The 21599-nt window shown below is 28.0% G+C and overlaps 3 protein-coding genes across 5 annotated transcripts in view; 2 read left to right on the forward strand and 1 right to left on the reverse strand.

Annotated features, from left to right (window-relative positions):
* The window catches only part of LOC106691507 (zinc finger protein 25), a 23589-nt gene extending 20294 nt beyond the window's left edge, over positions 1-3295 (reverse strand). Inside the window, exons 1-4 of the mRNA XM_014437329.3 lie at positions 3035-3295; positions 2351-2552; positions 2092-2263; positions 451-542 (exon numbers count right to left, since the gene is read on the reverse strand). Coding sequence (XP_014292815.1) covers positions 451-542; positions 2092-2263; positions 2351-2552; positions 3035-3178 — 610 coding nt within the window. The 5' untranslated portion in view covers positions 3179-3295. The remainder of the gene's footprint in view (positions 1-450; positions 543-2091; positions 2264-2350; positions 2553-3034) is intronic.
* A 1435-nt stretch (positions 3296-4730) lies between these two features.
* Seipin (lipid droplet biogenesis associated protein seipin) lies at positions 4731-10837 on the forward strand. Of its 2 annotated transcripts, XM_014437440.3 has the most exons (6): positions 4731-5104; positions 5538-5698; positions 5776-5978; positions 6342-6561; positions 8483-8563; positions 9684-10837. In XM_014437440.3, the coding sequence occupies exons 1-6, from the start codon at positions 4890-4892 to the stop codon at positions 9788-9790; spliced, it is 987 nt and encodes a 328-aa protein (XP_014292926.1). In that variant the 5' UTR covers positions 4731-4889; the 3' UTR covers positions 9791-10837. The 2 variants fall into 2 exon arrangements, with proteins under 2 accessions (XP_014292926.1, XP_014292998.1); XM_014437512.3 differs by lacking the exon at positions 8483-8563.
* A 2767-nt stretch (positions 10838-13604) lies between these two features.
* Positions 13605-21599, forward strand: part of twf (twinfilin actin binding protein) — a 21764-nt gene continuing 13769 nt past the window's right edge. The window contains exons 1-8 of one of the 2 annotated variants that reach the window (XM_014437606.3): positions 13605-13782; positions 13864-13941; positions 14012-14123; positions 16572-16737; positions 18090-18294; positions 18741-18884; positions 20782-20903; positions 20978-21123. In XM_014437606.3, the coding sequence (XP_014293092.1) occupies positions 13758-13782; positions 13864-13941; positions 14012-14123; positions 16572-16737; positions 18090-18294; positions 18741-18884; positions 20782-20903; positions 20978-21123 (998 nt within the window). In that variant the 5' untranslated portion in view covers positions 13605-13757. The remainder of the gene's footprint in view (positions 13783-13863; positions 13942-14011; positions 14124-16571; positions 16738-18089; positions 18295-18740; positions 18885-20781; positions 20904-20977; positions 21124-21599) is intronic. The other variant, XM_014437676.2, reaches the window with a different exon arrangement.

Below are 21599 nucleotides of genomic sequence, written 5' to 3' on the forward strand. Positions count from 1 at the left end.
TATAACTAAAAATATGAAGAAGATGGTCAGGGTTGTGGGATTGCGGTCGAAAAAGAACAAACAAACAGTTTTTAACTATTTAATGCCGATGTTTCGTCCCACTTTACAGGGCTTCATCAGTACTAAAAAAATTTTAAACTATAGCTGTTCCTTTTTTATTGTTTCTTATATCAATTAGTAAAAATGTGTCCTAATAAAATGTTTTTTTTTTTTTTGCACTCTTATCATAATTACGTTTCTTTGGAGAATATTTCTTTTTTTTCAATAGCTAATGCACAATTTCTGCTAGATAATAATTTAATTTTTCAAGGTAATTCCCACCAATAATCAAAAACAAAGTAATACTTCAAATATTTATCTATACTTATTTAAACAGTAATTAATTTTTAATGTCTGAAGATGGTGTTTTATTTAAACTTTTAATAAAATATTTGTTTTCAGGTTACTTACCATTTTGTGCATATTCTTGATGCTCTTCTTCTGGTAAACCAACATCTCTATAGACTTTTTCTAATTCCTTTCCCTGAAGACTATTGCTGAACCTGAAGTGAAATGTACAAAAAAGGTATTGAAAAATTATATGACCTCAAGAAAATTAATAAGTAATAATTATAAAACTAATGAAGTTCAATATACAAAAGACAAATTTCATATTTTAATTTTAAAAATGAGTTTTACAAATACACAAAAATGATTAGATTCCTTTGTGTTGTTAACTTTGCCACATGCCTTGTACCTTTAGATGTAATCAATAATCGAACACCATTCTGCTAGCTATGGATTGGTGATATGGATTTTACATAACAGAATACGTTATACATTTGCCATAAAAAAAGGGTTTCTCATAATGAGGTGTACCACAGGAATGAAAACTTGACCTTTCCATACTGGTTAGAATAGATTAGTATATAGATAATCTCACCCCCTATGTCATAAATTACTAAGCAGGGATTTAAAAAGTAAATGAAAAAAAAAAAAGATCCTTACATCAAGATACGAAAACCATATTTGACATTATATATCCCTTGAGAAATAAAACCTTTAACACCTTTTATTTGACTAACATTATAACAACATTAACAACCTTTAAAAATGTCTAAATATTTCTTCATAATACTGAAGAATTATAGTGTTTGATAGATCATAGCTATTGGTTTCTGCTAGTTTTAGTCACTCAAGAAATAAATAATCAAGGGAGTACTTAACATGTAGATGTGATCTTAACAGGCAACAAGATACAACTGAGGGTTCAAAATTGAAATTTTAACACTTGGAAAAAATTAACCAAAAATAATATTCAAAATAAATAAATCAAATATAGAGAAGTTTTTTTTAATGTAACAAAGATTACTTATTTTGTAATAAAACAAAACATTAGTGGGGTATGAAATGTTGGTATAAAATAATCTACAGGTTTACAACAGATAAATACAATTTTGCTAAGTCTCTCACAACAAATAATAAGGTAAAGATATATAGATACTGAACCAATGAATGTTGAACAACGGATGCATTGGGACAAACGTAGGTCCCTAATACCCAATGCATAAATGTTCAACCTATGATCAACATCAAACCAAATGTTTGGTGTCAAGGTAAATTGTAATTTTTACAATTTTTGCTATTATTGATGAAAATTATTAGAAGTGTTTTTGCAATAATAATTATAATGAAATGTAAGTGTAATATACTAAAGAGTAATAAACAATTTAATCGATTTAACATCAACATCATGATTTAACAGTGTTAATCAATAGCCATATATGCAGCTAAAGTATATTTTAGAAAGCTTAACAATGATACATTAAATCATCCTATGTACAATATCATTTAGTCGAGTCAAATCAACAAAATATTAGCTCTGACTACAATTTTAATTTATAGAGCTGCTGGTTGTCATTGCCAGACCAAGATTCGCTTAGACTGTACCATTTTTTTTTTCTTTCAGGTCAACCAGTTTTTTTACCTTAATTCCCTCCTGTATACACTGATAGAATCTCAACCAACATTTGGTTAGTTGGTTAACCATTTGTTTAGTATGTAAGCATCTAAAGGAGCAGGTCACCGTTTACGTAAATAATAAGGCAATACCTAACAGGAAGTTTTCTTTTTCTCCTGGATTTTCCTAGTTCTTCAATTGAAATCAAATCAGAATCTTCAATAGGATCTGGCTGTGGGATTTCTTTATCTGCATTATCAATAATAACAGTTTCTTTTCTAGGGCGCCCAGGACCTCTTTTGGTTTTAGGTTTTTCTAAAGTACCTATTCATGAAAAATGATTAATTAGTCTACTTAAATCGACAACATATTCAAGTTTATCAGTTAATGATTGAAATAAAGGAAACGTACCTTTAACAAATGATTTCAAAACAGAAGATTCTCCCTGTTTTGATGAATTATCTGAAACATCTCTGGATAGTTCTTCAGCATTAAGCAAGTTGCTTAATTTTTTTTGACCATCAGATAACAAATTAAAGAATGAAACAGTGCCTTGCAATTGTATATGACAGCTTGGACAAATAGTTCTAGGCAATTTACCATCGTCTACAATCTGCAAAGTAAACATTTCTGTCAATGTTATAATCACAGACAATAGAGTTAACAGCCATAAAGTTTTTAATGAAAATATAACCAAACCTATGGTTACATTACACATGAAAGGAACACTTAATTTCAGTCAAAACAAAATAAATAATAATGCCGTGTTGTGCAGCAACTCTTAAATAAAATATTAGTTAGTATATGAAACTAAATAAGTTAAATTATTAAGATGACAAATATCCTAAGCAAAGTTATATACTAACTACATAATATAGTCATATAACCTTTCAATGAGAAAAACAAATCATATCATGAGTGGATTTCATGAAGATAAGAAAACATAAATGCACTGATACCAGATATTATTGTTAAAATTTTATTTATTCTAATGCTATTTGATATGAGTAGTTGAAGGAAACGACGAAACACAACTACAATCAATTAAGAATCCTAATGTAATAGTCAAAAACGAAACTTCTGATAATAACTTACTTTAACAGGAAGATACTGATTGATTAATAAACTTAAATTTTCAGGTTGTGAGCATCCATTAAATATAAATATGCCTTCAGAATTTTCTTCACCACATAATCTACAATAACTTGAATTGAACAACTCGACAACCAAGCTTCCCATGTCTATCAACCCTCCACCATTTTCTTTAGACTCCGTTAATCGATATACATAAAAAAGCGCCAAAGGTACTTTTTTTGAAAAGCTGTCAAAAGTTAAGTAAGAAAAAAGTTTGATTCTTAAAACTAAGATATAATAATTATTTTTTTAGTTTTCAAAATTGGTAGCTCTCTTAAACAGAAACTAATATTTTATTCAATAATTTTAAATATGAAATAATCTGTTGTTTATCTAAATTAGTTGTAGATGTCAAACAAATGAGTCATGACTTTCAAAGCACATAAATACTAATCAATGGGAAGGTTCAAGAATGATATGATGGAATTGAGTGCTTATCCCAAGGATTGGCAGGTTACATTACAAGATGCTTAAGATTAATTTGTAACTTTTTTATTTCTATTGTTGTATAAAAACACTTAGTTAAATGGACAATGATAATACAGAGAAGTTTTTCCTCTGCAAAGTAGTTCAATAAGTTTAAGTATCAACTTGAAAAATATGTATCAACTTTGTTTTGAGCGGAAATTTATGGTTTAAGTATATTACAAAAGACTTTTAATGTTTTTCTTTTTTGTATCCATTTTTATGAAATTCTAACAATTCTAGGAAATCAAATTTTTTTTGTTTTAATAATATTCTAAATTTGATATAACATCTCTTAAAATAATTAGTACTTTTATGTACATAAAAATACTTTATTCAATAAAACAATAATTAAAATGAAAGAATCCTGCTTTTCATCGAATGAACGAGAATCCGATATATTTTTTTGGGAAGTTATTTTCTAAAAAGCTCTTTTTCTGGCATCTTATAATTAAATGACTTTAGAAAATATAACAAAATCAAAAATTGCAGGATTTTCGTTTTATTTTTGGTTTAAAGGAGGCCTCAAAAATAATTTTAGCGTTCCCAGAGGGCTTACTAGAATTAGCCACTCTGTACTAATCTGAGAGTAACAAGAATCATTTTATTCAATCACAAACAAAACGATTCAGCCGGTATTAGATGTACATTTGTCCAAACTGAGTGCTCCTCGCCATAAGTTGTGGCCTTCTACAAATGCTTTCATTACAGCATCTATCTATCTTTAGTACATTAAAGTGGAGGTTCCGCGTGACAGATATCTGTCGAGCAAGTTTATCAAGCAGACACAGACAATAATTCTAAAGGTACTAGAGCAATGTCAGTTTTCACGATGTTAGCTGCGGCGGTAGATGTCTCTGTTAACGGCACCGCGGAACCTCGGCTTTATGAATTCAGATTATAATAATAGTTATGAAAATGCTTCGTAATTATTTTTTTAAACTTTATAATTGAAAGAAACTAAATAGCACGAATGATTTTCAGGAATTTACAAAGAAAGAAAAACTACAATATAAAACTATAGAATGAAGTAAAATTGTCAATTTATAGGCCTTCACTACCAACTGTCAAGTAAATCCTGATTGTACCAATAGTAAATGTTTGGGTGAAGGGTCGTAGTTATACCATCCCATTCACTATCTCCATCACAGTGAAACCCGGCTTGCGTGCAACCTTCGCTCTGACAAAAGGTTACGTTTCTTATCAGAACTGATAACTTTTTCGTCGAGTGTCGGTTTTTATCGGCGAACATAAGTTGTTCCTTTGTTTCTGATAAAGATTGAGGATCAAAAGGGTTCATAGTTTAATTATTCATGTACGTGAGGAATGAGAGGCTCTATCCGATTGAAAAATGTTTTTTAAAAATGCAATATCTAGAAAGTTGGAATTTTATAAATTACGAACGATTGAAACGGCAAATATAACGTTGGATACTGCTTTTAAGGCAGGATTACTTATTTTATTTATTGTAACAACAGTTTGGATTTCTGTTTTCTTTTATGTAGCGTTTTATTATACCTATGTGCCTTCAATAGAACATGCCAAAAATGTTAATTTGCAATTCACGTAAGTTTGTCGCAATTATTTAATTTGGGATTATATTGTTTGAATTAAGTTTAAATTAAAACAATTCCTTGGATGTGCTCATATGTTGCGTATTATAATGTCTGTTTCTATGTCTCATAATTTGTCAATAATTTTTATCTCCTTTTCCCTTTTTGTATTATTATCCATAAATTGGTGGAATTTGTTTAAATCTATGTTTTAGTTTATCTCTTCTGGTTAACTTAGGATATTTGTTAATCTGACTTAATTAAATAATTGTAAGCATATCAGAGATGTTTAATTCTTGAAATGGAAGTTCCTTCTCATTATGTTTTTAAAAATGAAAGTCAATTTATTAATTGATTTCAATCCCGAATTCCAATTAATGGCATGGCTCATTTCATTGATATTGTAATAGTTAATAATATATAAAATATACTTCATATGATTGTAGAGCTTGTGAAGCAGAAAAAGATAATGTTGAAGGAGGAGTGTGTAGTTTTTTGAGAGCTCATGTTGAACTAACCAAAGGAAACCAAGTATTTATGCTTGGTCAACCATATCAAATATCTTTGTTTCTTGAAATACCTGAGTCAGATGCCAACAAAGCTGTTGGTAGGTTGTCATTCTTATTATGATAATATAAATTTTATCATTTTTAATTTTTTTATTGAAAAAACCGCATTTTTCAGGCATGTTTATGGTTTGTGCTCAACTTTTAGATAAAAAAAGTGTTACAGTATCAATGTCTTGTCGTTCTGCGATGCTTAGGTATAGAAGCCCTCTGGTACACACTCTTACCACACTGGCTTTGGCACCATTGTATGTAACAGAATTCTTGGAAGAAAAACAAATTATTGAAGTCGAACTTTTTTCAAATTTTGAAGATGATCAGGTTTCTTTTTATTTTCCTTGCTTTGTCATATGTTTTGATATTTCTACTAAATTTTTTCATATTATTTTCATAATCATTTTTTCTTTTTTTGAACCATTTTCTTCTTGTTTATATTCTAAAGGATATATTTTTTTATGTTATTCTTATATTATTTAAACCTTACAACTCTTTCTTGATCTCCTGGATGTTGTTGACTAATTTTCCCAAAAGCATAGGATGGCTTTTTTGTTAAATTCATTATCATCCATTCGCTTTAATATTTTCTTTATTTAACCATAAGTTTATTCTCTTTTCATGTATGTGATAATTCCTCAAATATTATACTATTTAATTATAAGTTATTTTTAAAATTTGTTTTTACAGAATTATCCTGTAACTGATGTTGTTATTGAAATAAAATCACAAAAAGTTGAAATTTATTCATCAAGAATTCAAATTGATGCCGATCTCTCTGGTCTTAGATATATTATGTTCCATTGGCCTGTCCTATCTGCCATATTTGGGACTACCTTTAATTTAACAGTCATTCTGTTTATATCGGTATTATCTTACTGGCAGCTATATGGAATTAATGAAGAGACAGGTAATTATGTTTTGTCATTAGTGTTCTTATTACTATTTATTTTTTGCAATCATAATTCAGTAAAACCTTAATTATTCTGAAAAAAAAAAGATTTTTCTCTCTAAAATTTAATTTTAATTATGAATAGTAAAATAATTTTGTATTACTGGTTTAAATTCAAATTTTCAATACAAAAATTATTCAATTAGGAATTAATTTTGTATTTTAATTTACTTTAACAATAACATTAATATGATAGAATGATTTTTTTTTTTTTATTAGTCTCAGAATGATATAGTTGACCGTAAATTAATATGAGGTGATGGCAGGGGGTGTAGTCACCAAAAAAATACACATATAAACCAAAACTTTTACCTGAATTTCAGGTCTTCACAAACATAAAAGAGATAACAACCATAACTCAGAGAAACATAAAAATAAAAGGAAAGTAATAAACAAACAAATTTGGAAATATACACAACAATAAATTAAGTAGATAGTAGCAGATTGATAACACTAGAAGTAGGCAGTAGTTGATTAATAACAATAGAAGATGAAATACAATATTACAGAGGAAAGAATTATACAAAATAAATGATTAAAAAAAAAAAAATTGGAGGAAGATAGTCCTGGTGGCGGTCAATAAAATTTCTGTTTTTTAATTTTTTTATCATTTATTTTGTATAATTCTTTCCTCTATAGTATTGTATTTCATTTTCTATTGTTATTAATCAACTACCACCTACTTCTAGTGTTATCAATCTGCTACTATCTACTTAATTTATTGTTGTGTATATTTCCAAATTTGTTTGTTTATTACTTTCCTTTTATTTTTATGTTTCTCTGAGTTATGGTTGTTATCTCTTTTTTGTTTTTTCAGCCCTGATGAAGGCCTGAAATTCAGGTAAAAACGTTGGCACAAATAAACAAGTTTTGGTTTATATGTGTATTTTTTTGGTGACCACACCCCCTACCATCACCTCATATTAATTTACGGTCTACTATAAACATCTCATGATAATATTCTATAGGATAACATTATAATACCCTACCAAATTGAAAGAGATAAAACTTTAATAATAATAAGGAGTTTAGTGAGACCAAAGATTTGGTAATGATATTACCAACAATTGGTGCCTACATACCTCCATATTGACACAAATGTTTTAAGTTTGCCAGGATATCACCTTCCTCTCTATCTACACCTCAGGTGTTTACCCATCATTTTACTGGTAATTAACTTTTTAGTTGTTACTTCATTAACAAGCCCAGCAACTTTCCACTATTCCAATCCTATTGCTTCAACTACATTTAGAGGCTGCTTGTTCCTCTCTAATCCATGTTATTTGGCCTCCTAAATTCTTCAGTTAATCCATCTTTCTGTAGGCCAAGTATTTCTATGCAATACTTCATTTTTGAAAACCTTAAGGTATAGTTTTTCCTTTAATCTCACTGTCTATGTTTTACACCGAACTGTAGGAAATATAACAGTCTTGTAAATTCCAACTTACAGGTTTGTGAAAACAGTTGGGAACTGTGTAACTGAGAAATAATAACAATTTCTCACTTTTATTTCTTATTGTTATTTTAGTACTTCCCTCTTTGATTCTATGGAATTTTAATATGCATTTACAGTTTTTACTTTCTAAAAGACAAAATCTAAGTTTATAGAAATGTCAAATGCATTTAGTGAGAATTTCTTCTACATATATTTGGTTTTCTAATGATTATTTCATAATTAAGACTTAAATTTTAATTTGTATCAATCAAGAATGTTTTTTGTTGAAAATATAACAGCATTATTCTGTCATGAATCATTTTGGTATAATTAATAATTATAATGCAGTTTTAAGTTATTGCTACAGATGTCTTGATTTCGATTTGAGTCTATATGTGCAATTAGGTTTATATGGTCTAATAATCTTTAAATTAATCATTACAGGTAGAGAATTATTATATAAGAAATTCAAAGAGAAAATTTCTCCTGTTTTTAACCCAAAGAAAATATACAGTTTGAAAGAAGGTATAGTATTATTTGTAAGAAGCTGTGTTTTGTCAGCTTAATAACTGCTAAGATGTTTCAAGGTGCATATTCTTTTTGTCTTTCAGATCCTGTTTGTCCATGTGTTTGTTTCTATAATTGTGATAAGTTATGTGTATTTGTTTACATTCTATTATGTTTAAACCTCTAGTTACCCAACTTGTTCTCTTTAGTGGATTATTCAGGATCCTAGTATTACTGTTATGTCGAACTAACATGTGTGTTAAGAAGAAGATCCTCTATAAAACTAAATTTATTAATTATTAAAATTTATAGTCCTAAAAGCTGTTGTTTCGATCTTCTTTATAGTTCACCATTTGCTTTTCATGTTAAAACTTATACATAGTAGTTGAAATACTATTTCTATCCTGCACCAACTTTGAATTAATATGGCGAATTTTCTATTTATTCAATTTAGCTATTGTTAATTTATTTCTAATCAATTTTCCTCCACTGAATGCTTATTACATACATTAGCTTTCTGTTTTAAATGCTTATTATGGAATTTTAAAAAAAATTTCTGTGCTTATAACATTTTATTTTTGGGGGTTGTTTCTATATATGTATATATATTATGTTATAAATATTGTTTATATGTATATGTTTATATGATGATATATAAAATTGATATATGTTTATTGGTTATTTATGAACTATGATATGTAATTCCACTATGTTTATGTTAATTCTATGTTATTTAAATACTATCTACATGTATACATGCTAATCCTACTTTTTTTTTATTGGTACTTAACCTGAAAAAATTGTATCTAGAATTATTAATTTATTTATTAATATTGAGTTTTTCCAATGTTCTTATTAATAGGTTTATCAAACAGTTTTCAATAATAAATAAAATGTAGAAATCAGCTCTTAAACATAATGAGGTTTGATGTTTTAATATATTCTTTCATCCAGCATTATTATTAACCGTGAATAATCTTACCAGGATTATATTTAATTAAGGAAAATTACTTTAACAAAGTAAAATATATACTCAATAATAAATCATTATTAAAAACTATGCTATAATGGAGTTTTATTTGTAAAGGATTTTTTAAAAATTAAATTTCTTAAAAAGTAAATAGTACTATATTTTCAGATGAAGAAGAGGATGTATTTACAATGAAAACTGTTGATGAACCAGACTCTGGGGGAAAAGAGTTGTTCATTGATTTAAAGGAAGAGCCATCAAGTAGTGATGCATAAAATGTAATGTGCAAGCATATGTGCCAAAAGTAGCAACGAAAATCAATTTTAGGGTCACCTTTTATAACTTATTACCTATGAATGAAAGAGCAATCCTTTACATGACATTTTCATGTCTAAATATCGTATAAGCAATGATGCCTAAGAAAACATGACATATTTTTATAATTTTATTGTATACAAGATATGCAAGACTGATTAATCATTTCTAAAAGTCTTAATATCAGTAGATATAACGGCAAAGGAAAAACTGAAGTGTACAGCATATTTTAGCATTATTTGTTAATAATTTTCTATGAGATATTTATATTTTTATGATTAATATAAATATATTTATTTTAAAATGAATTAATACCTTGTTACCATTGGTTGTTATTATATGATATGTTTTATTATTATAGTTAATTGTTTTGAATTTATTCAAGAAAAATGTTTGTATTTAGAAAAAAAAAATTGTAAAACATAGTTTATTAGATCTTCGGTCATTATCAAAGTTCAATCTGAGACTCTTTTAGTGTTAGCAATAATTCAATGAGTTTGAATAAAATGTATAGAATTCTGAAAAATAAGGTTTACAAAGAATAGAAATTATTTATTGCAAAAAAAATCTTATTGTTAGTGACAATAGAAATATCAAAACTTAAAATTTAATGTTAACCATTTGTCTAACATTTAAAAATTAAGAAATAACATTTAGTTTAATCATTCATTACAACTGCTTTTAATTTCTATTAATATTTTTCTGAAGCACAATCCTTGTAATAACTTTATATATGAAATATTCAAGTTTTAAGAATATCATTCATTTTTTTAATGCTCTGAATGTTTATTGTTTTTATCATTTTGTATTAATAGAAAAATAGACTTTACTCCAATTATTTTGTTAGTATTTTTTCTTAAAATGATGTATAAGAAAGTATCTCTTTATCCTCTAAATTGAAAAATAAATTCATTGATGTGCCTATCCGAATTGATCTTTTAAAATTAATAGTTATGTATTTTATGTACTATAACTAAAACACTCAATAAAAATCTTTTAATTTTGAATATCTTATTTTTTAAAAAGCTAAGTTTTTTTTTAAATAGTTAATTGAGGGTTTATCACCATCTGTATCTGTAAAGGTTTATGGATCATTTAGTGTCAATTGGTGGTAGATCGTTATGGACAGCTGTTTTCCAATTTTAGTCATTTTTTAATGTTGCTTGTTTTAAATAATATTTTAACTTTAGTCTCCTCTTTCCGTTTTGAACAAATGTGTCAAAGGTATGATAAGATCATCACTAATTTGAGGTTTAGGGGATTGACTTAAAAAAGGGGTCATCATGAGGGTACGAAAAAAAAAAAAAAGGTTTAGGGGGCTTAAGAAGCCCCAATAGCTTCTATTATGTTTGGTGGTATGATCTCTTAAGAGATCGTGAGATGTACATTGTCCAATATTCGCAAAAGTATATTGACCAATATTTGTAAATAATGACCAATGCTTATAAATGTTTTAAAGGTAAGATAAGTAAGGCTATCCTTGAACAGGGAGGTTGCTTTACAATTTTAGACACCTGTATATTATATGTACCATACATACCACTTATAAACATATGTATATTATGTTTATTACACAGTGGCTATTTATGGAAATGTGCTCCTCTTCTAATCCTTAAGTACTTCCTATTTTTCCTACATCTTTGTTACCAAAGGGTTTATGAGTTTTTCATGCATACATGAACATTTTCAACAATTCTAAACATCATATAGAATCTTAAAATATATTTCATTTTTTTTATTGGGGATAGCATTGTACTCAGATTCTAAATTGTTGTAGAAAATAAGTTTTATTATTTGATTTTTAAATATTATTGTAAATAAAACAGTAGATGGTGACACTTCTCTGGCATGGAGGAAAGGGTTTCCTTTGTTTGGCTCAGTCAGCAGTTGGCCCCTGTATACAGAATGCACCCTTTTTCTTTTTTATAAAACCTTCCCTGATTCTACAACACAATTCCACCAGGCTACCTAAGAGATTTTATCTAAACTGGGATTGGCCTATAATATAATATCTAAAACTTCTTGTCTTCCCACCAGGTTGGAGAATCTACTTCTTTGAATGTACTAGTACCTTAAAATATTGATATGATAATAAATTTGATTATTTAATGGATCAAACTTTTTAGTAAATCGAGGTTTGATCCATTAATAGAACCTCAATTTATTAAAAGGGAAGGGAGTTATTTAAGGATCGGGATATGATTAACTACTTTTTATTTATTTATAATCTTAATATTTTCTCGAGACTGGTAATTTTTTAATAAATTATTCAAAACACTATCCAATTGTAGTCTCAAAACTTTTATTTCTTTTATACGTCCAACGTTTCGGCCAATCCGGCCATCTTCAGGGACAATCTCAATACCACTATGAAAACATATAATTTAACCACTCTAAAAATTTCATTCAGGCTATTCTGCCCAGGTCAAAACATTAATATCTATGAAAACATTAAAAACAGGTAAAATTATTTTTTGTTAATAAGTATATCCCATGTATGTTTAATTACCTAATTAGTCAATTATACATTAAAACAGTCAAAATTATTTATCTGCAAAGACTATTAATAAACTTTTATCACTTTTTATTAATAAATCTTGAAAGAAATATCAGAGGAAATAATGTCCTCTTGTTTCTGCTTCCATTTGTTTTTTTGTTTAAACTAAAAAAAAAAAATATATTTGCAGATTGTATTAAATAATATTAGCTGGTAGATCACGTCATATCGTTAATAACGGTCAAGCAGTAGCTCGAGTACCAATAAATAGTAGCATGATCGCTACAGTTAGAATTGGGATTTCTGAGTCCTCAAAAAGCTTGGAGGCGATATTAGTGAAGAACGGAGACAATGGTTGGAGGTAATCCTAAAACGGAATACTTTGAGAAAGTTTTCCACCACCTTCCTCATGTTTTGCTTTAAATTTGGTCTCAGACTATTAGTTCTACAAAATTCTTACTGGACATGGTGATTTTCATATGAAACTACACGGTCTTGGAAAAGATCGATTGTTTTATCAAGCAGCGTTCCAGAGACTTCATGTGGTCACGATCTGCACAGAGGCACTGTGGGCCAATATGTTAGGGAGAAATTCAGAAAGTTTCTTTTAACTCTAACAGGAAATGAATTGCCCCAAAAGTCAAAGAAAACTTTCAACATTTTGCAGATTTCATCTACGGGTCAACTTTTATTTCTGTGGCAGTCCCATTAAATAAAAACTTAACCCCTCATCATGTTTAACTCTAGATAACCAATTTGGACCATGGCAGTGCTAAAGGTCACTTTGTCGATCTGATGTTATGAAAGATTAGATAGATATATAACCTAGAAATCCCATATTACTGAAAGCCAAGGAAAACTAACACTAATCAACTTATGAATTTTCTATTGTTCCTTTTCCATACTCAGAATATTACTGTACCAATTCCATTTTTGGTATTTTTCCCATCATTCCTGTATTAACTTCCATATCAAAATCTCATCGTTTCAATTATCAATAAATTGTTTGAAAGTTTCGATTGACAGACTTTCCTTGAATGTCTTCAGGTTCTTTAAAATCGTCTTCATTAGCGTTTCTATAATGCTATGGGAAAGGCAAGTAAGTTATTTATTTTCGAAAAGTAATATGTGAGTACATTAACATAAATATGTTGATCTTCATCTGTTAATCTAAAACTTTTATCCAATGTAGCATTAAAATACGATATGTCAGTAAAACATTACAAAGAGAAACAAAAATTGTCAGAATATTTTTAAATATTTGTTCTATTAATTCAGTATCGATAGTGAGTAGACTCGGGGTTTCGTTGGGTCCACTGTACCCCAACCTTCGTTAAGTTTTTATTTTTTTGTTATGTTTTAGGCTGTGCCCGGACAAATAATTTTTGTAACAATCATTGTATATAATATTTTAAACATACGTTTCGAAAATGTCTCACCAGACAGGAATCAAGGGTAATAAATCGCTTATGTTTAGGGTTTCTTAAATGACTATATCCTCCTCTAACTAGAGTTAATTATTATCAATTGTTTTAGCTAACGAGAAATTGAAGAAATTTTTTGCCAAATGTCACAATGGAAAGATAAGGTTGTTTAAAGTTACTATAGAAAATGGTAGGTTTTTGGAAATTTTATAGTTCTTTATTTATATTTATTTTTCTTAATCTCCTTAACATTATTATAGAGGAGCTGACACTTGCTGCACAGATTGAAAGCAAAGGTACATGGGAAGATGATTTTCGCAAAAATATAAATAAACTTCTGGAAAATGATCAGCCAACATATGTTATGTGCAGGTTACTATTTTTAATCTGTTATTTATAACCAATGAATGACTTTGAATTCATGACATGCCATTCATGGAGCCTGTTTGGCTTGCTTGTTGTAAAGGATTTAATTATTTCCCTGAGTCGAGCTAATTGAAATTACTCATCCTGAATTAATATTAGCATATTCTTAATTTATTTTAAGGCTGTAAAGCACTCAAATCTATTTGTTGAAATCATTGCTTTGTTTCAAATGTGGCACTATTGAATAATCAGAGGTTTTTTGTTTACTTTTTATAGTACATGGATAGTATGTTTTATAAAAAGTATTGTAACGGAGTATGTTGAATGAAAAATATAATCAATTTTTTGTTTGATGTGTTACCATTAAAGCAAAGCAGAGATATTTATTGGTAGTCAAATTCTCTTCTATCTTATAATATAGAGACATATTTTTATAAGAATTAAATAAAACAATAGTCTTCTTATCACTGCTGTCTAGGGCTCTTTATGTTGATTGCAAGTGGAAGCTGGTAGCAATTTCACATTATATTTTTAATGAGATAAATTTTAGTTGATGAAATTGGTTCAAATTATTTAATTAATAATCTTTTAGTTATGTTAGTATTATTTAGGCTATTAAACATTGGTATCAATAAGGAATTTCTTATCAATTGTTAGTGTATTGTGGGTCAGTAGCCTTTTATTTTTGTTTTCATAAAATGTATATATGTGATTATATAAACATACATGATTATATAAATTAACATTGATTCTACTTAGTGAATTGTAGTACATAAAAGAATTATTTCACTTAAAATGTATGGCTGCCTTCTTTTGACAGTTGTTCCTGCTGAAAATAGAAATATTTATTGGATCCATTTTTTGTAACAATATTAGAAAAGAATATAGTTCTATAGTTCACTTTATATTTTACAGTAATAATTTTATTTAGTTTTTATTATTCTTTCTCTATTTTCATCTTCGGCCCTGTTCGACTAGTGAATAATTAAGTGTGTTCTACGAATTTGAATATTTTTGTCTTAACTTAATATTGTTATTTTAATATAAACAAGGGTTTAGTCAGTATCACATTTATAAATTCAAGGTTGAGTTCCTGTAGTGCAGATTAGAGTCAATAATTCCCCTACTAATATAAGACACCTTTTATCATTAAGATATCAAAATATATTTTCAACTGCTATCAATCCTGATTCTTGATTGATTAATGTTTGTGAATTTTAAGTGAGGATTATCACCATTTTATGTTTTTATCAACTAAAGTATTTTTTTACTTCTTATCATGCGAAAAAAAACTAAAATTATGAAAACTTGATTTACACCAGTTATTAATCAAATTTGAAATAATGGTTGTGAAGGTGGTAGAATAACCATGGAAACAGACAAAGAAATCAGTCAAGTTGAATTCAAATATAAAACAACTTAGTTTTTTTTTCTACAAGTACAAGTCTTAGTAAACTAACAGCAGTAATATGTGATTGAGATGAGTCCTATATTTCATTCTATCATTGTCAATCAGATTAAAAGAGAATATCTGTGACAGAAAATTCTGACTTGAAAGTCTTGTTGTGACTTTTGTGAGCCACTCTTGGGTTCTAAACTTTAGTGGACAGATTTAAAGGCAAACCTTAGGGTTCAGTGCAGGAAATGTGGAGTTATTTTTAATCTATAATGTAATTATTTGTTCTGGTTTATAATAAATTGATTTTGATGTGGCTGTTACACCTGCTTATAATGGAGAAAAGGGAGATACTTGAGAGAATAACATTGATGGAACAAGGCTTAGTCATTGGCTATATAGTTGAAGGAGGAAGATAGAGAGGCAGAGAACTGTCACATCTCAGGTATTAGTGTATCCTATGCACTCAGCTGGCCAAGATTCGCTAAAATGAATTATATAAAATTTTAGCTCTTTCTTCAGTAGCTTCCTTATAGTGGAGTTCAGTTTCTATTCTCAAATAAGAAGTAGTGATTTCCATTCACTTACGAGTGTATTAGGCATTCGTTTAGTTCCTTATTTCTACTTTTTGAATAACTGGCAACTTTATCCTGACTTTCTAGGACTCTCAGAAAGGCCCCATAACAACATGGCAGATGGTCATATAACTAATTGGAAGATAATTCAGTTTGTTCATATATTAGGAATTTTCTAAAGCCCATATTGATTAGAGGAATCCCTTTAGTTCTCTATAATGTCCCTTTAGCTACCAGTATAGCGATAATTCAAATTTAAATTAGCAAATTGGTACTGAGGTACGACACTTTATCTTATTACTTACAATATGAAAGATCAGTATTGGTTAATCAATCGTATTATGTCTTTTAAACATTGAACTTTTGTTAGTTTTGAATATTTTAGCTATTTATAAAATTGTATTATTAGTTTACTCTAACAATGATCATTAATTCATTAAGAGTCATTGTTTCTAGCTTAGAATGTTAATTACTTTTTTACAGATTGGATGGGAAAAGTGATACCGGTGGTTATAGATGGTTGTTACTTTCTTGGTCACCAGATGATTCACCCGTTAGACAAAAAATGTTGTATGCCTCAACAAAAGCCACTTTGAGACAGGAATTTGGTGGTGGTCATATTGCAAGAGAAGCACATGCATCAGCTTTGGTAATTTTTGCTACTACTTTGTTTCTTTTTAGTGCCTATGTTAAAAGCTGGGCATTCGAAATTGTAGATTTTTTCTATTTTCTGGGATTTCACGTAATTTGTACACTTTAAGTCCCCTGATTAAAGAAAATAAATATAGAGAAATTATAAATTTTATAATAAAAACTTAGGTATGAAACTTACTGAACTTTTTCAGAATCATTTTATAATATTTTTGAAATTGAAATGAATTGACTAACAATTAATTAATTATAACTGGTATAAATAACTTTTGTGGGCATAACACAAAACTTAAAAAGGCTATCCTTTCCAGCTGGACTTGCCCCACTAAAACCTGCAGGAAGCGACGGTACTATTTCACTTTTGAAGCATTTACTTAAAACGGGAAGAGGAGACTTAAGATAGTTAAATCGAGCAATATTTAAAAAGTATCTGAAATTGGAAAACAGCATTTTTGTGTTGTGATTACACATTATATATATTTTTTTTATAGTTTTATACTTTTTGTAATTATATTGTTTTCCCATGTTATCATAAATTCATCCGAAAGAATGTTTTCATGGTTTACTTGGACTTTATACTCATTACATATGCCATCTCCTTGATTTATGCATTGTTTGTTAGTTTTTTAAAACAATTAAAAAAAGTCTGCCAAGTGCATAGGTCAGTAGATACCTACAAGTGCATAGCTTCCTCACCATTTTTATTGGGTAAGCAGGGTATATAATCTATATGTATAAAAGGGAATGGTTCCCAAAATAAATTTTTAAAAAAAATTAATGATTCCATAAAGGTTTCTTGAGGTGCCAAAAACGAATGTCATCGCATATATATTGGTTCAATTTATGCTACCAAATCATTATAATAAAGTGTACGTAAATGTTTAATCTTAACTAAATAATATAATTTATATCAAACTATCCATTTTGATCATTAAATCTATATAAATCCTCAAATATAGCAATAGCGAAGCATTGCCAGGTCAGCTAGTTATTTATATTTCGAAGTTTCAGATTAAATTTTGTTATTTATGGTTTTTAATAAATTTGATTTGCTCTTGCAAAATAGTTTTGTGCATGTTTAAGCAAAAATATTGGGTGGAATTTGATAAAACTATTACTGAACCATTTTTCCTAAATGTGGGTCAAATTTGATGTGCCAGAAATATTATTAATTGTGATCATGAATTAGAAAAGGGCATTTTATTGAAGTCTTTTGATTAAATTACTTTTTCTTGTAAATGTAAGAAAAGTCAGTACTTTAATTTTTATCCAAATTTACTAATGACTTACCTTTACTCATATTTCAATATGGATTATCTCTAGAATATTCTATTATATCTTTATTTCTAGGATGAATTAGATTCAGTTACTAAAGAAAAAAGCCCAGGTCCTCTTACGACTGAAGAGGAAATGGCCAAGGAAACAAGAGTTCCGATTACTATGGACACGAGTGGAGCCTGTTTGAATTCTCTTCATATGCCTCTTGTTGAAGAAGCTAAAAGTGGTCTCGAAAAATTTGGTTCAAAAATGGTTAACTATCTTCGTTTTAGTATTGGTAAGAGTTCATTATTAATGTTTCAATAAACATACCTCCAATAATACCAATGTAAATTAAGGTTGTTTGTCTGAGACAGTTATAACTAGTATGAATTAAAATTATTATTATGTAATTCTATCCCTAGAGATTTTTTTTTTATGTATACTATTAATATGACATAATAAGTGCTAAATAATTAAGAATATGTTAAATAATAAATTCAAGATAAATTATTTAATAGGATTGCAGTACTAAGTATTGAAGTGATTTCCTATGATGAACTAACCATTTAAAAACTTGGTTTGGCATATTGTAATTGCATTTTGTTTGAAATGTTTATTTTTTTGTTATGCCCTATCTATTCTAGAATATGCAATATTTAGCTCATTTAATGAGTGAATTGATAAATTATTAAAATCTAATCACATTTTGTCTTTCATCTTTTTTTTGTTGTTTTCTTTTAGATTTGGATGAAGAAAGAATCTTATTAGATTTGTGTGAAAAAATTGAAGCGAAAGAACTTGCTTTAAAAGTCCCTGAGAATTCTGCTAAATATCATCTTTTTAGGTTCCAATACGAGTATGAGAATGAGAGTAAACAAGCTTTAGGTAATTATTAAAGTATTATATATGTATAAATGATGTACCTTAAGTTACTTTGAAGGATGGCCAGGCCTGCGGTTAAGAAGAAAAAAAAATAGTGTTAAAGTATTTATTTATTTTTTCTGCTGATGTTTTGACCCACAATGTAGGACTTCATCATGAGGGGAAGACAGGTAGTTCTGAAGTTAAGGGGTCTCTGCCTACACCTCCACCCAATAGCCCTGATAAAGACCTTAATCGTGGTTCAAAATGTCTGCAGGAAATAAATAAATAGTTAAATACTATTTACTCCCAACCGCCCTCTTCATATATTCATTTATATTTGGTGTAAATTAACTAATTAGTTTTTTGTTCTTTTGGAGTTTTCTAGTAACTCATTTTATTATTTTGGTACATTAGCAAAATATAAAGGAAAATTTCATTTTGAAACTTTTTTAATTTCATTACTAAAAATTACTTCATTTAAATGTTTATAATCTGAGTATTAGACTAGATGTTGAAATGAAATTGTCATTTATAAAAGGAAACTAAAAAAATTTATGTTATATATTTGCATTACATAATTTTGATTACACATTATCAATCAATTGTAAATAAACTTGTAAAGTGCTTTAAACAGTCATTTTTTTAACGGTTGATTGTAGCAAATAATAATAGTTCTAATATCAAAGAAGATAAAATGGTTTATGACTAGATAGCTTTCCTTCAACATGATTAGTTTTTGTATGAATGATGGAGAAATGAAGTTTTTATTATGCTCATCCTTTTTTCCCTTCTATATAGTAATCATATGGGCGAATCTCATGTTTTTATCATTTTACAGATTCTCAACAAATTAGTTTAGTATTTGTATAATTTTACTGTTGTGAAAAAAGATGTTTTTTATTTTGTATTTATATTTTAATTACTTCCATCAAATTAAAAAATTTGTTATATTTTTATTGATTTATTAGTTTCTTTTGTTAATCTTTGTCATAATAAATTCTGTTGGATATTTTTGTCATTAGATTAAATTATGGATTTGTATTCAAAACAATTGTTAATTGTTTTAATGAACAATAAAAATAAAATTTTACATAATTAAAAAAAAAGGGAAGAAACTAGTACTTGGAAAGCCAGATTTTATTATTCTCAACCTCATATAAAATGTCAAGAACCAGTTGGGCAACCCTCCAGCTGTGTAATTTTGATAAAAACCATTTACTTAAAAAATTTTACAATTTTTTTTTCAAACAACACTAGACCAGTTTTAAAGTTAATAGAAAATGGAATCCTTTAATTTCTGTTACCGAGGTTTCAAAATTTATTATTTTTATATTCAATTTTCACAATGTATATTAGTCCAATCTGGTTCTCAGCATCTCATATAAAACAAGATTTTTTGCATTTTTATTAAAAAAACTGTTTGAATAAAAAGTTTTAACTTCTAAGGACATGATAGCATCTTAAAAGCTTTACATCGGCCAATATACTGTTGTAATTAAAAATTGTGATTTCTCCTTATCACTTTGGGCTGAGGCAGGGCAGGAAGTTCGTTCCCTCAGTTATATATCAATCAGCATTTAATGCTAAACTATTTTTTTAACTGATACAATTTGTTTTCAACTAACCTTCCAATTCAGAGTATCTTGAGAAAGTGCATGACTTACTGATTGGCTGTAAAAAAAAATCATTGAATTATCATTTTCAACTTCAAGGTTTATGCTTTAAAATTTTAGTTACTGTTTAAGTTAATAAATAAAAAGTTTAATCGGATTAAAATTTATGGTTCCTTATAAAAACTAAATACATAGAAATTTTTATTTATAGTTCAATGTAGAGGTTCAGCTCTGTGTATATTGTATAGATGTTTTTAGTACTGATACAATTATGTGTGCCTATATTATTTTTTTCTTTTTTCCAGTGTTCGTTTACTCAATGCCTGGCTACTCTTGTCCAATTAAAGAAAGAATGCTTTATTCTAGTTCGAAGGCTCCTTTAATAGAATCAATCGAATCTACGTTAGGAGCTAAAATTGACAAAAAGGTCAGTCAGCCCTATGATTTTATCATGACTCATTTTAAGATACGTTAATAATTAATAAGACAATTATGGTTTAGATGGAAGTGGATTCAGGTAAAGAAGTATCTGAAGATTGCCTGATTGAAGCTCTGCACCCTCCTGAACCCGAGGTTGCAAAGAAGTTTGATAAGCCAAAGGGCCCTCCTAACAGGGGAGCCAAGAGGATCACTAAGTCTGTGCGGCAGTAAGATATATTTATATCTAACTTTGATTTGTCTTCATATTCTTTTTATAATTTTTTTTTATTTACATATTTGTAAAATACAATTTATTTATGTACTAGATTGCTACTTTTAATTTGTTCATTTTATGTTTATGATAATATAATAATATATATATATTTGTTATGATATTTTATTTAAATGTATTTGAGAAAGGGATGGTCGAAAGTTATAATTTAAAACCAGTAAATGGATTTTTTTTACTTAATGTGCAATAATATTAACTTATAGTTTGTCATCCTATGAATAATGTTTACTTTTTTTTGCAAAAATATTCTAAAGTGTCTGATTACAGCCATTAAAATTGTACTTCTAAGACTAAAATTATATAACCTTTTTGAAAACTCATTATGTTTCAAATAAGATATTAGTCCATATTTTATACAATTTTCTTCAATACTGTATGAGTGAAAATATTTTCTTGAGCCATTTATTTTAT

This window comes from Halyomorpha halys, unplaced genomic scaffold, assembly GCF_000696795.3.
Source record: "Halyomorpha halys isolate HHAL.00 unplaced genomic scaffold, Hhal_1.1 Scaffold5.1, whole genome shotgun sequence".
Taxonomy (NCBI): domain Eukaryota; kingdom Metazoa; phylum Arthropoda; class Insecta; order Hemiptera; family Pentatomidae; genus Halyomorpha; species Halyomorpha halys.